The 18728-nt window shown below is 33.2% G+C and overlaps 1 protein-coding gene across 2 annotated transcripts; it reads left to right on the top strand.

The window, feature by feature from the left end:
• Positions 1-642: 642 nt before the first annotated feature.
• Positions 643-16284, top strand: LOC134246142 (N-chimaerin-like). 2 transcript variants are annotated; one of them, XM_062728435.1, is made up of 14 exons: positions 643-744; positions 2856-3045; positions 5859-5900; positions 7765-7820; positions 8152-8183; positions 8459-8575; positions 11264-11576; positions 11972-12037; positions 12175-12259; positions 12686-12859; positions 13153-13230; positions 13332-13469; positions 13614-13725; positions 15152-16284. In XM_062728435.1, exons 2-14 carry the CDS (start codon positions 2982-2984, stop codon positions 15417-15419), a joined length of 1545 nt encoding a protein of 514 aa, XP_062584419.1. In that variant the 5' UTR covers positions 643-744; positions 2856-2981; the 3' UTR covers positions 15420-16284. The 2 variants fall into 2 exon arrangements, with proteins under 2 accessions (XP_062584419.1, XP_062584418.1); XM_062728434.1 differs by lacking the exons at positions 643-744; positions 2856-3045 and having other exon boundaries at positions 4907-5900.
• Positions 16285-18728: the final 2444 nt, after the last annotated feature.

The following is an 18728-nucleotide window of genomic DNA, read 5'->3' as shown; positions in this document are numbered from 1 at the left end:
TTTGGGCGAGTTTACGTTTTTTGGGGGGTGGTGGATTTTTTTGGGGGGACTAGGATGGACCCCCCCCCTGGAAAAAATTTCTGGATCCGCGCCTGACCATGCATCTGTGGGTACTTTTTACTTCCGTAATCAAAAGCTAGTTTCGCGATCCGCTCCACCTGGTAATTATTTTTAACCCTCCTCCCTATGAAATGCGGAGGGGGTTACTGGCTCGAGATGGAGGATGAGCGAAGAAGTGCAAATACAAATGTACAATATAACATTGGGGCCAGTCAATCAGCTAAAATGACTCCTGCATGGCCACTCTTTCCTTCCCTCGGGATCGCCTGAATATCTTTACTTAGTGACTACCCCCCCCCCCTAAAAAAAACAGAAAAAGTCCAGGATTCGTCCTTGTCAAAGTGAGTTTGATTATTGACAACAGCATGATGCTTGCGGATTGTGTTTAAATTGCAAAAAAAAGTCTTTTGAAACACCAGTTGTAATTTATAAATAATGATTTTTTCATTTATGACTAAATATATAATTTTATTATATATAATATTTATTGTTTTCCGTAAAAAGTAGGGAAAATTTTGATTGTCGAAAGAGTTGTCTTTCTTTACATGCCAAGGTTACCTCCCGTCATTTATTGTTTACACTCGCTAGAGTGCGCGTTGAAATAGAACGATGGTCTGCTACTTCAGTCTCTGAAATGGAAATTTAATGATCAGCGGTGTTTTCACATTCTCAACATGAACTGAGGTAATATTCGCATGCCTTATTGTAATATCCTATTCCTTCCTATCTATAACTGAAATAGTTCAGTTGACTAGTTGTTTTGTAGAACGTAAATATTTGGCAAGATTATAATGATCCTGGCTGCTTTGTGAATCATTGTTTTATTCACTGAATCAAAGTGTATCGGTTTTTTGAAGAATGGCCATTCATTTCAAATGACTTCTTTATCACATGGAATTGTTTTGATTTACTTATGCAGATCATTTTCATTTTCTCAATATGAATATGAATGAACTGTGCAAGTGATGTTCTTGTATGAAAACTATATTTTCAATTTTGCTTCATTGATCTCTCAGTATTGAAACTTCATCACTGTGCCTTTATCACAAGACGGCTCAATAAAATATGTATGGCATGTTTCTGAAATGGTGACACATATTGACGATGCTCGGAAGTAGAGGCGACTAGATTGAGAATTCCTACACTTGTAAACTTGGGACATTTATGCACTTAGTAGCCTTATAATCTGACTATTAAAAGTCAAAATTTAGCAGATTGTTTTGTAAGTATGTATGATATTGAAAGTCTAAAGCTCTTAATTTAATGTTATTTTAAATTTGGGATAAATTATACAAGGAACATTTTTACATTAATACATTTGAAGAAAATTACAAACAAATGTCCTTATAGTTCCGTACACAAGTGATATGAACAAACTTTAGGGATATGATGTAAGATGCCTTAATTGCTTCTGACTTTATAGTAGATGGTAAAGTTTGAATGGGAAACTCTAAGAGCTAGGCTCTTGAAGTCTTGCACTAGATGTGTGTTACATGTTTCGTTGAACTAAATCAAGAATGAAAATATCCTTTTTCTGTCAAAGTGTCAGATTCTGATAATTAGTAATTCTGACTGCTCAATGCTCCCCTAATGTCTTCTGTCTCTTCCAGAAGTCATCACAGACCCTTATAGAAATCTTTAATTTATGATTGTAATGGAAACGCTTAACATCCTTCCCCCTTGAATCATTAATTATGTGTTTCACAGTGTTTAAGACAAAAGAGTAGATTATATGTTAGATTTCACCAAGCCTAGACAGATGTTTGAATTTCCTTGTGAATAACATGTATGTAGAATTTGTCAAATACTTTAATATCTGTTTTTGACTGCTTACTATTTCTTGTTTAATGATTATGGCTATGAGAGAAGGGATATGGATGTCAATATTTTTTTCCAATGTTTCAGCTAGTTAGCATTGTTATTTTTGGAATGCGAAGTTTTATAAATCTACTTTAACTTTAAGTTACTATCTGATAGTCTTTTTATGCCATGGGTATTGAACTATAACTTGATCACCTTTGCATTTAAATTACCTTAAGCAGAAAAAGAAACAATTCATATGTCAAGGGGTAAAAATTTATGGCATGTTTGTGTCTTATATACACACTATGTCCTACATATATGTGAATTTCCTAGTTAATATGAGGAAAATGGCTAAAAGTATAAAGTGTATGTATTGTAAGTGTACATCTTTGCTTTATAGTTTGCATTGTACATAGATTATTTAGGTAAAACCGCTTAGTTTTTGTGTGCATGTGCATGACTTAATCATGTTAACTTTATGGTGATCCATCTTTTATTTCAAGTGAAAAAAATACCCTCTGGTTTCTTACCTTGCCATTATCTGTCATTTTAAACAACTTTTTAAAGCAATTTCTTTACAATTATTAAATTAGTGAACAATATGAATCAATGTACTATTTATAATTTTTTTTTAAAAGTTGAAAAACGACAATGACAAATTGTTATCCACATTTTAAGATTTTCCAAAATCCAGGTGTGCTTTTCCTAGATCTTATCATCTGTGAACTGATACATTTGTCTGAATGATGAATACTAAAAGGTGATGATACACTTGTATGGGAGGAATTTATTTCATGTGTCACCATTTTCTTTGTTTAATGGTAATGCTGTGATTTCACATGTATAAGATTTTTTTTAACATTCAGTACATAGACTGGCTTCAAATACCCGGGTACTAGTGATTTCTTGCATGTTTGTGGAGAAGTGTTCTTTTTCATAAAATCACTTACTTTCACTCAGAGGGATTACTTATAAGTTGATTTTCATTACAGATCCATGCTTTGAGAATACTGGTTCGTGTTCTGAGGACACTGGTTCATGTTCAGAGGACACTGGTTCATGTTCTGAGGATATTGGTTCCATTGCTCTGAGGGGACTTGAGCAGCCACAATGCCAGGATGTCCAAGGCAAAAGACAAGACCATTCGCCCCCAATACTACAACATGACATACAGCAGTAGTTGTAAGTAAAATTTGGCCTTGTTCTCAAACTTTAAATTGGATTATTATTTTGTGTCAAAAGCAAAATATTTTTTTATCAAGTCTTTCCTTGCAGTCACAAATTAATTCTGCCGGATAGCTTAATTTATTTTGGGGGAGCGTGATTTAAAAAATTCTTTCAGTAAGTTTAAGTTATATCATATTTCCTGTCACTCATTTTTTTAAAAGTTGGCTGTTCTGAGATAACAAAGAAGTTATTTTAAAATTATGTCTTAGCATGCAATACAAAAAATGAAAGCACAAATTCAATGTAGTTTTAAATGTTATTTTTGATTCATAACCTCAGAAACATTGAATGAAAATATACCTGTATGCAAGACTTATTTGAAATTTATCACTCAGGAGAATTTAAGGGGGTTAAGGAAGTACTTGTATTGGCTCTCTGTAGTCAGTTCACCTTGATAGTTCTTGAAAGGTCTTTTTTGTCAATGAACTCAGCACAGAATAGAGATAGTGTTGAATAAGGTCGTCATAGGTCATTTGTAATTTTGATTCAAGATTTTATTGCCCTCCTTTTCTAATCTGTCTGCTTGGAATGGTCTAAAAAGTATGAATTTAAGAGATATAGGTTTGGTTGATGGTGGAAATGAAGTTGTCCCCTGTGTCAGTGGGCAGTGTGGTGGCTATTTGTCCCCCCTGACAGGTATGAGTGGTGATAGTGGTCAAGTACATGTTGTGGTCATCTGGTCTGACTCACTGGTCAGCTATCTATGTACAGCCAGAAGGAATTAAGTGTAGGTGTGACCATGTCTTTACATATCCTTATCTACCTGCCTGACCTAATGAAGCTGATTTGTGTTTTTGATAATTGATAATGAAACTAATATGTTCAGTTTATTAGCATAGGAAAGCTGTAGGCTAGTGGTTGCAATGTCATAAAGTGTATAGCAGAGCAGAAAAACCTTGTGTGTATGATTCACCAATGTATTGATCCATCTTAGGGTTTACAAATGAGGTGTTTTCTGCTTTTTTCACCAGCGTTTTTTTAGTTTGTCCTGAAATTAGACTGTTATGGCTAAGTTCTTTTTTTTTTTTTAGAAAACAAAGTGATGAACAAGAGAAGTGTCACATGCCCCATACAGGGATTTAGTAGTAAAATTATTGCACAGAGAAGTTTGCAGTAGTATCACAAATAATACTTAAATGCTTGTAACTTCAGTACAAAAGTTGATTTGATGAGAAATATGCCTTAGTATAAGGAGGTTTGCTATGATGAGTTTTGAGCAGCTATTAAGATAAAGCACCTCTTCTCCTTTCCTTGATATGATTAGATTACATTACATGATGAATGAGGACTGACATGCATAACCCAGGCTTAACTTAACAGCACAAAAGTGAAAAATCCAAGGGTAGAAACCTGCAAGAGGAACATATTTTCCCCCCAAGTTATACGTGTTTGTATAAAAAAGCAGCCAACCATTGTGCGCACGATTTCTGTTCCAGGTCAGTGAGGGGCACTTGCTTCAACAAGAAAATTTTGATAAAGTACATCCTCATTCTTATAAAAAACAAATATAAAGCATAAGATAAGAGAATGAGATATTAATAGTTTACTTACTATCTATCAAAAGAGCAATGGCTTTCTTAGCTAAAATCCGCGCATAATAAGGATTTCTGTTTCAAATGATATAATGAGTAATCAGCACTATAAATAAAATGTTTACATCAGTCATAACACCAATAAAATAAATGCTCTCTAAATTTAAAATTTTGAGGACAGTCACAGGAAATTACATGGCAAAACTCTCTAGTTTAATCATTCAAAATGTAATGTAAACAATATCAGACTGTGTTCCCATATAGGGTCAAAATAAAAGGAAGTAAGAAGGGGAAAGGAAGTAGATTATTTAGTGGTGGCTGCATAGAGGGGGCATTGTGCAGGCTTTATGGGCCAGTTTTTGTTATCATGACTGCATAGTCCTTTACCTGTGTCAACACTCTTAACGAGAGAGACATTTAAAAAAAAAAGGGGGAGAGAGGAATTTTATGTTTGTGTGTCAGTCAACAATAACCTGAGGTGTAAGTGTAAAAGTTCATCCAATCGCAGCTGTAAGGCGGAAGTTGTCATATTTAGTCAGACTGTGTGTGGACAGGACTATAAGCCGTTGTGTCTTTATCACTGATGATCAACAACAAACTCATAATAACGATAAACTAGTCGTTGTCATTTGTGAAATTTAATAGCTGCTGTGTATTCATGTGTGATCGCGGATTATGATCAGTGTATGATGATATGATACAATCCCATTGAGGAAACAAAGAAAAAAAAATATACATGTAATAATTAAGGAAGAGTGTTTTTTATCTGGGCCATGAACTTTTAGTTAAAGGAAGCAGTAGTCTCCAAATTATCTGACAGTGAATCCAAGATTTTCTTTTTGTTATCCTGCCTGCTACTGAAGTCTTAACAGTAAATGGAAGAACAGGGGCAAACATGCAGCAAGGTGTCAATTCACAAAACAAGATGAACAGTGAATAATCAATCATCCCCTCTAAAAACACATTCCTATAAACCTAGGAGAAGAGTGTCTTACAACTTTTTTCCGGTATTGGATAATTTTTGTTAGAGGTTTTTTTTTCTTCCTATCTGTGCATTCAGTTGACAAAAGAGAGTGTGTGTGTGATAAGGCTATATAACGGTGACCTCAGTGTTGATAATTTTTTGTCGTCGTGTGGAGGGAGTGGTAACACAGGGGGACATGATGTTTAGGGTGACAGGGGAGGAGGAGGGGGAGGAGGATGACAAAAGACATGATTATATCACTGTACTTGCAGATGGAGGGGAAAGCAAGCCACTGCCCACATGGAAAACCTACTGTAAGTATATAATATGATTCATTACTCATGTTGATATAAAAGTTTTATTGTGCATGATTCATGCATTTTGTACACGACATGTACTTAATGTATATGTAACCTACTTTATAAAATAACAATTAAGAATGAAAACTTATGGTGTTCTAAAGATGCAGCTGAGTTTAAAATAATTAACACCTGTTTCTTAATTTTTTTTTTAAAGTGTGCAAAACCTTCAGATAGTGCAATAATGCTAAAGACATAAAACCACCCATACTTTACAATGTTTCCTCAATAAATGCATGCCAGTGCATAAAGCGAGGTGTAACTATTTGGAGTGAGGGTATAGTTGTATGCTGGGTGATATATTTTATTTGGCAAGGTATCTGACTCATACAGAAAGGATTAGAATACTTGAAGGTTTTAGAGAAAAAAAATGACTAATAGCTCACAACAGAACCAGATGTTTTCTTGAAGAATTTCAGTTCAGACATCCATAAAGTGTAGAAGGACTGACATTTACCATGACCAGAAACAAATAAATTCACATGTACATTTTTGCAAACTGTAAAATTTTCTGAGAGACAGTTTACTCTTTTCTCTCGGAACATCTGCCACAAAATCGTTAACTAAGCATGACAGAATTTTCCATCTCTGTTTTATTAAAAAAAAAACCTAAGATTTGACAGGAAGGATATGAGAAACATATTGTATAGATGATCTTTTACATTTCCTCCCCATTCTGAAATATTGTGTAGCATATCCTTGAAAGTGTTTTTGTAGATCTCAAGCATATTAGAAATCCAAAAAGAGTTCATCACTACTTGTTTACAGATTAACAGTGCATACAAGATATGGCAATAATACATAATTACAGAAGATATTTTGAAAAACTGTTTGCATCAATTGTTAAATTCCTAATTCTTAGAGAATATTTCTTAAAAGGTGTAAAACTTGTTATAGAAAAGGAAAAAATGGTTCGACTGGACTCAATTTTAAGGTCTGTTGCACCTGAATTGAATGTTCAAGTAAACTTATAATTGTCTTCTGTGTCAATTAATTTCCTTCACAACCACAGATGTTTTAATTCATAACAAAATGGTGAAAATTAAATAGGGTCAGTCAGATATAATGTTTCCATACATATCTATTTTTCCAAACTTGAGGTAGCTAGGGTACTTTCAGAAAAAAATTTAAAATCTAATTGGAATGTATCTTTTTGCAAAACATTCTATTTAATAATATTGTCATTTTAAAAAATAAATTTCTTTCAATTAACCCCCCCCCCCCCAAAAAAGGGAAAAAAACCTTGATGGTTAGTATTTTCTTATTTAGGTCATTATTGACCACTACAATGTAAATGTGCAGTCATATGCCTGTCATTTGTCTGTTGACCACTTGACTTGTGTGCCAAGGTTGTCCTGGTGTCTTCTGAAAAGACTAAATCATTGCATTATTGACAAAAAGGAAGAAAATACACAAAAATAAGGAATTATACTAATTGTTTGTGTCTTATGTTGAACAAATATGTTTTATCCACTTTATAGTGTTATCCGGTACCAGTTGAATTTCTTTTCATGAAGTGTCATATAATTATCATCCTTGATGCTTAAGTACTTATTTATAAAGCAGTTTATTCTACTTTCATTGCACATGTAATTTTTTAAACTTCGGAGTTGAGGGTATTTTTTTTCCTCATGTTTCATATGCATTTTATGTCAAGCTGATTAAAATCAGATTCTAGATGCTCCTTTTTTCAATGATATGTGGCTTATGAGGATCTGATTTTAATCAGAGTGCATTCTATGTATACACATCATTTTATGCTATATGCAAAATATGTAATTGGATACTTGATGTAATAAAGTTATTCTTCATTTGACAGTATACACCTTACAACTTCAAGCACCAAAACCAAAGAAGATTGTTTGTCAGCGTGAGGTTAGTGACTGCAGACTTCTAATTCCATATTAATCTCTAGAATATTGGTCCTTTTTCCACACCATACCTTAAGACAAGTATTACATTCAGAACAGAATTAATCAGAATGTAATTTAAAAGAAATAGATATTTAAAGGTTAATGATTAGGAGACGCCATTACATTGTAATTGATGCAATATACACTTTCAAAAAAAGAAGTTTTAATTTTACTCAATGAAGAATTCATTAACTGATGAAGAAATTGCACAACATAATCAAATGAAATGTTTAAATTAAGTGTGCAAAAACGAGGAAAGAATAATGTTTTGATGGAAATAATTTTCATTTCAGATCCCTGGAAAGCCTCCATTTTATGGAAAAGAGTGAGTTTTGAATGCTTTTAATGTTATTGTCCTGTTTGCATGGCAATGCATGCTAAGAAAAAAAAAGAAGTACAAGTAATGCAGAATCAATAATTAACAGGTGGTATCATTTATCTCACAGACAGAGAATAAATTTTCCAAGAAAGTGGATACTCATTGTAATTATTTCAACACTTTGGGCTCAAAATCAAAAGTGAAAGTTATGAACAATCTGAAACTACAAATTTGATGTTTGTTTTTCAGATTTAATTTTTGTCTTTTTCTTGTTTTTTTAGATTCCATGGCAACATAACACGGGAGGAAGCTGATGTATTATTGTCCTCGGAGGGGGACGGGAGTTACCTGGTGAGGAAGAGTGAGAGAGCAGCCGACGCCTACACCCTAGCTATAAGGTAAATCTCCAAAAATCTCTCAGAATGGGGGGGGGGGGGACAACGCCTACACCCTAGCTATAAGGTAATCCCCAAATCCCCCAGCACCTGTCAGACAGTAGATAAAGGGGCTAAAAGTGCACCTGTTGTCATCTCTGTGATCTACATACAAAAAGAACACACTGTTCCTTCATTGTACTATCAAATAAGTAAGACAAAGACCTGATATTTTTGTTACTATGTGAAGAGGATTTTTTTTAATTCCTCTACCTGTTGGATAGATTGTAAATACTCATTTTTATATACTAATTTGCCAAATAAATGTGTGTTACAGTTCATTTCTCTCTTCAACATAAGTGAATTTTACAGTAATAGCTTAATATTTATGGAATATGTATTCCTGTCAAAATATGAAGGAAAAAATTCTCTTAACATAAATAAAAGGTTTTTATTGTAAAATTAAATTGTTATAATTATAGCTGTTTGAATATATCTAGATATTTTATACATTGTTATTTTGTCTTGGGCATGAAAGATGGATTATGTTAAAACTGCTCACAAAGATCTTGTCCCTTATTGGTCATGTTTTCCCGTTACTCAGGAAAACCCAACAGAGACTTCAGGCTGCATATACATGTAATACATGCAGTATTAATAACCAATTTCTGGTGTTCCTATACACTGCTCAAGGCACTTGACATTTACACACAGAGAGAGAAGCACTTGAATTGTGTTTTACACACATGACCCTCAGTTTTATCACATAATCTTGTTCAAGTTCTATATGGTGTGCTAATGATAGGAAGTCGGTACTATATTACACGTGAAGTATGTGTACTTGTAGTGTACTCTGTATTATTGAAGCAATACAGTCTGTCAGTGATTTAATTCAAGAATTAAAGTGGGGCATTGATTTTTATTTCCCCCAATCATTATATATTAACTGTATTTTTTTCCCTTATAAGGAATACAAAAAATCAGAATGAGAAATTGTAATTATCTATTAAACAGGAAGCCCTTTACTGTGTTATCCTAGAAATGACTCTAGTTAAAAGACTGCATTTTAAAAAAAAAAAAAATTACATACATATATCTTGCCTGATTGGGTAAGGTGTTTATGTATGGAATATACTATAAAAGCAGAAAATTTCGTTGGGGATAAAATTCTCATACAAATTTTTCCTGTGAATGTATATTAACATATGATTAAGAAGAGTTTACTTCTGAAAGAAAAAAATTTAATGCCTATGAATCATTTTAGAAAAAAAATCAACAAAATTTTATTCCCATGAAAACTTGTATTTAAACAGTATGCATTCCACTTTGTACCTTTGTACTTTTGTACATATGACTCTCTGTGAAGTGTGTATGTATACATACTCACATACATGTAGAGTGCCAGTTAGTAAATGTTACACAACTACTTTACACTTTCAGAGTTTCTTTTTTTATGTAAATATATGTTATGTCTATGATCAATTTATTCTTAATTGCATGTAAATTAAGAATTGATTTTATACATGTATTTCATAAAGGCAAACACTCAATGGAAGGTTATGTATCTAAATTTTGCTGTTAAGTTTTGCATTGAATGACGTTTGACCGACTGTTTCCATGAAGTATAACTTCCTGATATTTTGATTTATTAATTACCAAAGTCTGCTTGTCCTGCCCTTGTGCATCATAGGTCAGGAAAGTAACATTAAATTTTATAAATGAGGAGTGCATGGAATTGATTCCATGTACCAGCAATTGAGTTTTATTAATTAATTAATGTGCAACAAGTGCAAAATTCTTGCAAATTGACATTGTTTCGGAAAGGCGTAAACTTGTTACATTAGTTAATTCCCTGTCTAAATGGCAGGCTTTCCTGGTGTGTGCACAGCAGCATCTGGAACAAGTTGTTTCCTCCAGAGGTTTATTTTTATTCCAATGAACAAAACATGAGTGGATTTGCTCTGCTATTTAAGAGAGAGTGCCTGGTTTAGAGGTGCTTGATTAGTTCACACTAGTAACAGCTAAAACAACAAAGACAACTATCTGTTATGTGCATGGGTACATGCAACAATTTTTTGGGTCATTGTACAGGGTATCTCATCTGCAAGTTATAATTATTTTCCTGTAGTGTCTTTTTACATACCGGTATATTCCCCATGTTGGTTGGGAAAATATCCCCCAAAAACTTAATGCATTGATTTCTCTGCACATAAAACCATAAAATTGACCATAAAAGTTTTTTATAACTATATAGGTACTGGTTACCAAAAAAGAACATAAGATCTTGTACACTTTATAAATGTGAGCAGGTGAACATACGGAAATATTATGCATATTTCCCCCTTTTTTTTAATAAGTATACAAAATAGTGCAACACCACCACCCCTCTCTAAATTATAAAATGTCTGCAGAAGAAATTAACAGTAAATATTGTACATGAGAATGCATGCTGTCTTGTATGTACAAGTTCTTGAAGAGAGTTTTGTTCATAAAAACCAAACATGCTTCTTCATATTTATGGCTATCGTGACAATCATGAGAGTAAAAACTGTAATAAGCCATCCATCAAAAGAAGTGGGAATGGATTATTTGCATTATTGGGTGCAAAAAGTTGAGAGAAAAAAAATCGAGCATAACTGCATAAAATTGTTTTAAGCAATCTTCCTATATATTCTTATTTAAAAAATTGTACTGTCTTATTTTACATTACAGGTTTGACAACCAGACCAAAAACTATAAGTTGTACTACGATGGACAGCATTATGTAGGAGATAAGCGGTTTGACACGGTCCACGATTTAGTGGCTGACGGACTTATCCACTTTTATGTGGAACTCAAAGCAGCAGATTACATTGCTTCTTTGTCAAACGAGTCAAATTATGCGGAATCTCCATACTTGGCATACACAGACAAACGTAAACGCCTTCATCGCTCTCGAAGATCTGCTAACAGTAAGCGGCTGGACTTTACAGATCAGGCAGCGGAGGGGATCAGTGGAGGAACCAATGGTAGTGTACCCCAACAGGTAAGGGATCATATCAAAACAATACGTTAGAAAACAGAAATAACTTGATAACTAATAAACAATTTATTATCAAGTCAACATAGAATGTAAGAAATACAATGGGGATATCTTAAAGAAGTATATGATAGCAAGGATGAGATAGGAGCATTTCAAAAGCAAAAGGTGAGGAGGCAAAATGTAGCAGTATACATGTAGAAATGAACATGAGATATCTCAGAATTTGTTCAAAGGTATCGTTGCATATCTGTGTTTCTATTGACATGGTCATATTTTGCTAAAGTTAAAAAAAAATAATCTGTAATGTTTACTGAAAGATAATACATATTTATATATGTTTTTAGATATACAAGTTTTATCAAAGATAGATGTGTTTTAAAATTTATAGTGTATTTCAGTATTTAGATGATGATATCGATAGTGTAGATGATGTGGAGAAATATGAAAAAGCTCACAATTTTAAAGTAAGTAGTCTTCAATACTTCAGTACTATCATTAGAGCATTGTTCTATTTATTCTATTTTGATTTCAGTGTGTAGTGAATTAAATCATGTTTATATGACAAATTGCCGGTAATTATTTGACAAATTTTAATTTGCAGACACAGAATTTCATTGGCTTACACTGGTGCGACTTCTGTGCCAACTTTATGTGGGGTCTTATTGCCCAAGGAGTAAAATGTTTAGGTATGGCATTGATTAACATAAATTTAAGTTTTTTCATTTTAATTTGTGTTTTTTAGAGGATTTCATTTTGGCATCATTAGCGAATACTTTAAATATTGCTAAAAATTGGTTTTATGTCTAATAGCTACTTTAATGTCATTTTAAAATCGCTAAAAAAATGAAAAATAAATTCATTTTTTTAAGGACAAATCTGCAAAATATCCAACAATATATTTTAAATATGTAAGTTTTATAACCCAGTAAAGATCAACTGTTGTAAAGTTTAAAGTCTATTTTGAGGCCTTGTATTTTTGAAGTGTATTGACACTTTGGTTGTTGTATTTATCACAAAAGGCATAAAACTGCACAAAAATTAGACTACATGTGATTATTAATGTTCTAATATTTGATTTTCCATGGAAATAAAGTCCCTTCATTTCACTGCAGACTGTGGTTTTGAAGCCCACAAAAAGTGCTCAGAGAAAGTGCCAAATGACTGCATGCCTGATATCAAATTTGTCAAGAACCTGTTTGGTGCAGATCTGACGACAGTGGTGAAGGCCAGGAACACACCAGTACCGGTGGTGGTGGAGAAATGCATTAAGGAGATTGAACGCAGAGGTGGGTTATTGTGAAAAGTTATCCATGTGAAAGTGATATAGGTTTTAGGTTATGATTCTAAGAAAAAAAATACAGTCTAATAAAGACAATTTTAAAAATTTTACAAGGCACATGTTCAAAACTGGGTTTATATGTTGGGAAAAAAACTCCACTCATTTTGATTCTGCTACAATATATCAAATATTAGAAATAATGTTTTGAGTAAAGTTTGACCATCTTTGGAGATAAACTATTTACAATGAGTGTTTGTCACAGTACCAAGAGATACATAAGTGTTATATTACATTGAGCAGGTGTAGAAGCTGAGGGATTATACAGGATAGCTGGTCTCCATGATGAAGTAGAGAGCATCAGAATGGCATTTGACAAAGGTAATACTAGGTAACACCTAGACTCGGTGCAGAAAATTATGCTTCAATTTAAATTTTTTAAAATTTAAAATACATCTTTGAACATTATGGTTTTATTTCAGATGGAGAGAATACAGTGATAAGTGAGGCTAAGTATGACGATATAAACAGTATTACCAGTGTTCTCAAGCTGTACTTCAGGCTCCTTCCTATCCCCCTCATCACGTTCGAAGCATATAAAATCATCATAGACACCATGAGTAAGTTACAGCACTCAGGGATTTATTAAATTATTAATTTTGCAAAACAATGTTCATACCAAAAATATAAGAAATAAAAGATGTAGAAATAATCTTTGACTAATTATTGGTCACATATTATAACTTTCTATATTTTCTTTGCAGAACAAGATGAGCCTCGATCAAGGGCCCAAATAATTAGGATAAAGGAAGGACTGACCAAACTTCCCCCAGCACATTACCAGACTCTGAGATTCTTATTAGCTCATCTGAACAGGTTTGTGAATTATGACTATTCAGGTACCAAGATATCTTTTCCTTCAAAATTTTTTTTGGTGGTGGGATAGGTGGTGGGGGTGGGGCTATACATTACACATATTTACTATGGTTTTTTATGTGTTGATGGGACATTTTTACATGTGTATATTGCATTGAATTTGTATGAAAGGTGTTTTTTCTAAAGCATACAAAGTGGTTAATGGTTTTAGCACTGACAAAAATATGCATGCTATTAAACTGTTTATGGGTCAGGGTTTTTATACCCACGCTCCAAAGGAGAAGGGGATATACTGTTTTACCTTTGTGTGTCTGTCCGTCCGTCTTTCCGTCTAGCTGTCTGTCTGTCCGTAACGTAAAATTTACATTAAAGTTTTCTCAAAAACTTCTCATCGCAGATGCTTGAAATTATGAAACAATCTTCTCTAAGGCATGCCATATGTTGGGATTCATTTTTGTTCAAATCTGATGTCAACTTCCTGTTTATCCGTGCATCTGTCCATTTCATACATAACAAATTTTCGTTGAAGTTTTCTCAGCAGCTACTCATTGCAGATGCTTGAAATTTTAGCACAATCTTCTCTGAGGCATGCCATTTGGTGAAATTCATTTCTGTTTAAATCTAATGTCAACTTCCCATGTTTGCCTGTGCATCTGTCCATTCATACATTTTTCACACATTCACAAATTTTTGTCACAGTTTTCAAAGCAAATACTCATCGCAGATGCTTGAAATTTTAACAAAATCTTCTCTGAGGCATTTACCATATGTGTGTTTATTCTTGTAAATCTGATTCATATGTGTCTGTTTGTTTTTTTCATATGTATCATACATAACAAATTTTTGCCACAGTTTTCTCACCAATTACTCATCGCAGATGCTTGACATTTTAGCACACTCTCTCTTGAGGCATGCTATATGGTGGGATTAATCTTTGTTCAAATCTGATGTCAACCTTCTGTTTGTCAGTGGATCTGTCCGTTTCATAAATTAACAAATTTTCGTCACAGTTTTCTCAGCAACTACTCATAACAGATGCTTGAAATTTTAGTACATACTTTGTTGAGGCATGCAGTATGGTGGGATTTATTTTTATATGAATCTGATGTCAAATTCCTATTTAAACGTGCATATACCCGTAACGTTTATTAACATGATATTGTATATTCACATCAGGGCAGGGGTATTACTTGTGAGCATTGGCTCACAGATTTCTTGTTTTTCATAGTATGCATTATTGAATTCTGGGGCATGGATAGGGGTTATGGCTACATGTATGATACAAGTATTGATTTAAACCACCAAGTAAACATCAGTTAGGTGTAATAAATTAAATGAAGAGGAGAAAATTTGATGTTGGAGGTTACATGAAATTTCTGGCAACATTTATATTAAAAAAATGATGATGTAAACTTTATCCCTGTAGGGTAACAGAGAAGAAGCCTGTCAACATGATGGGTCCAGACAACCTGGCGATCGTGTTTGCTCCTACACTGATGAGATGTCCCGAGCCCGATCCTATGATGAGTCTAATGAACGCTCAGTTTGAACAGAAAGCTCTAGAGACAATGCTCGTAAAATTCCGGGACCTGTTCTCAAGAATGAGCACCACTCAGAATTTTGAAGCAAGTGGCAAAAGACCTAGTTTTGATGCTCTTCGAATATCCGATCAACCTCATTTTGATAAAGTCTGAGTCTTCTTGTGATGTATGTGTGATTTTTTTATGTTTTAGCACAGTCTTCTCATTTATGTAGATTTTGCAGCTGTGTGTTGCTTAATACCTCACATGTTCATATATTAAAATGAATACCTGAGGCTCTTAAGGGTTAAACAGTACTATCTGCATATTGTATTCAGCTGAATTAATGTATCATATTGAAACTTGTTGTTTGTTTTTTATATATAAGTAGTACTGTTGGTATGAAAGTTGCAATAACACATATTTTACTGATAAGAATCAATATACAAGTTTTCTCTATCTATTTCCATATATGAGGGCTGTACAAAAAGTTGTGCAGACTCCATTTATAAACATCATGTTCAAATTTGGTAGACATGTTTTAACATTTATGTTAATTGTTTGAATTGAAAAAATCATGAAAAATGATGTCAAAGAACATTAATAGTACTTTGACTATCAGTAAAGTTCTCGGCTTCACACAGGAAAACTGTGGAATATATTGTGAAAGTGCTAGAGGAAGCAGGAAATATCTCAAAGTGAGCTGTGTTTCTGTGTATCTGGATCTGGTTGTTTTCTGAGTGGTAGAGACTGTATCAGATGATATATTTTCTGTGAGGAAACAGATTATCAGTAGGAGTTAATAACATCATCAGACTGCAGATATTAGGGCACTTTATTGTTGCAGATCTTGTGAAGCATATTGACATGGTAATAAAATGAAAATACTGAGAAGAAAACTTATGCTTAACCAGTTGGTAGAAAAGAATATGTATATATTTTGGAATAAACTTTTAGACATGAACAAAATGAATATATTTAAAAATAAAAATAATTATGTTCTGATCTTTAATTCAAAATTAAAATTAAAAAACTATATATACACATGTATTGCATAGGTGCTCATGGAAAATTCATTGAAATGTATCTCTAAATTCATGCTGTCAGGGTGTCTCTGGCCCGGGACAACTGAAGGTCGGGCTATTTCTTGCCCTGCAGGGCTACAGCCCAATTACTCATAATCACACAATATATCTGATAATTGTTAAATTTATTTTCAAACATGTTTTATCATCATAATTATTTTTTTTGTAAGTCACAATGTTAACTTAAAGGTGCTCCCTAAATGATTATAAATATGAAAATTTATTCATAGAAATATAATTTTTACCAAAAATACAGTATCTCTAAATTCATGCTGTATTTGATAGCAAGCTTGAAAACTTAGTGATTCACTTCAATTTCTTTTTATACATATTTTTTGCTATAAGTCTGTGTTTTGACTTCCTGTCACACTAATTGACCACCCTACAGGTTGTACCTAGTGTACCAAGTATACATGTTCTTATATAACCTATAGTTTGTCATATTCATGGCATAATACAAATATTATAAAATATTGAATGACTGGAACAATTTCCCTTAATACAGTGAAACTTGTCTAATCCAAATGTTGTGTATTCCGAAATCTTGTCTAATACGATGTCAATTTCAAGTCCCTTTCAAGAAAGTCAACTGATATAAATGTCCTCTAATTCATAATGTTCTCTAATCCGGCCAATTCCTTACGAACCAGTAGTGTCTGATTAGACATACTGTTATACTGTATTTAGAACATACATTTGTACAACAGTATATTTATATTCAGTATATTTCCGTGACATATTTGCTATTCATTTCATCAATTTCATACAGATTGCAAACCATTTTCATTTTGAACTGCATGTTTAAATAATAGAATTGCTACAGAAATACAAAACACAGAGATTAAAGGTTAGAATTTAAGTTGGATGCAATTTTAAGCTAGAATGTAGGTTTTGATAAAGTGGACCATAGCCCATGGTCATAAAGTTTGGTAACATTCTTATTTCACTTAATTGACTTAAATAGCCTGCTATACTTGAATTTGTAACAACAAAATCAACTTTTTTCAAAGCCTGCAGAGGACCCCCTAATAATTTTATTGAAATTCATCCATGATTTGCTGTTAATGATTGGTAAGGTATCATTACCGGTACAATGTCTTCCTTAAAAATTCACAGTAAACCAGGAATACAGGCCACAGAATTTTTTTTTAAAGAAATCCTACTGCATATCATAGAATTTTGTCTCAGCACTTTGCTACTGTGTACCAATTTAGCTGTTTTTATACTCCCTGCAAAGTTTGTGAGGAGAACCTCAAATATTAGCATTTTTAAAAAGTTGTTCTTTTGTGTTTTCCCAATTCCTGTTGCACAGGAGTGCTTTGTAGAATGTTAGAATTGTCTGTGGGGAAAGTGCTGTTAGTGTCAGTAGATGATCATTTCTTATTTTTCTATTGTTCTTTTGAACAAAGGAAGATAAAAACCACTTCATTACAGTGTATACTTATTGTTCTTTCATTTTGATTTTTCAATGTACTGTGCAAATGTAGACCTTTGTATGAATATATTTTTTTTTTATTTTTTACTAAACTCAATAAATGTGAATCAAAATTCAATTTTCTCTGTCATGTTTTTAAATCTTAAATGATTGCCTTATTACATTCAAAGGTGGTGGCAATTTTATTAGCCAGTAAGGTAAGCACTGTGAATCATCTCAAGACTTATCAATCAATCTTGAGATTATCAAGTTGCCTGTGAGATGTATACAACCTCAATTCATTTTGAGGTCACAAGGTTGTAGGTCAGGGTCAAAATAACCTAGGCAAAGGAAGTATCAGTATCTTGAGAACCATTGACTTAAATGTCATCAAACTTCATACACTGGTACTCTATGATGAGTTGATGACCCCTATTTATCTTAAGTCAGAAAGTTTAAACTGGATATGTAGGTAGACACTGATTGCTCAATATCTTGAAAATCCTTGGTATGACAGACATCAGACTTGGTACACTGTTTCCCCTGAAGGAGTAGATGTCAGGGCACAAAAGCAAGGTTAAACGTCAGAGTATACTTAGGAAGATTTTAACTCACAATGTCAACCATGCAGAAAATGCAGCTCAAACTTGAATTGGCATCCAGCAAGTCAGTCAGAGTGCATATTTACATGTGAAAATCAGTGCAAACAGATAGGGATTAAAGTCAAACTTCAATGACTCTGCTTTATAATTCTGTATGTGTACATAACATATTCAAAATTTAGCACAATGATATGCAATGGAATAGTTAACCATGAATTAGCACTAGAGATTTCCTGTCATGCATTCATGAATTAGTGCATTATTTTCTGTACCAAAGCTGCTAAAATAAGAAGCACACTTTTTAAAGTACACACACAGTACAGCAAAACTCGATTATAACGAAGTCGCTGGGACCTATGAAATTACTTCGCTATATCCGTAA

The sequence above is a fragment of the Saccostrea cucullata genome, unplaced genomic scaffold (genome assembly GCF_032062105.1).
Source record: "Saccostrea cucullata isolate Sc308-1 unplaced genomic scaffold, CSIRO_AGI_Scuc_v1 ctg47, whole genome shotgun sequence".
Lineage (NCBI taxonomy): Eukaryota > Metazoa > Mollusca > Bivalvia > Ostreida > Ostreidae > Saccostrea > Saccostrea cuccullata.
This window is presented reverse-complemented; position numbering and strand designations above follow the sequence as displayed.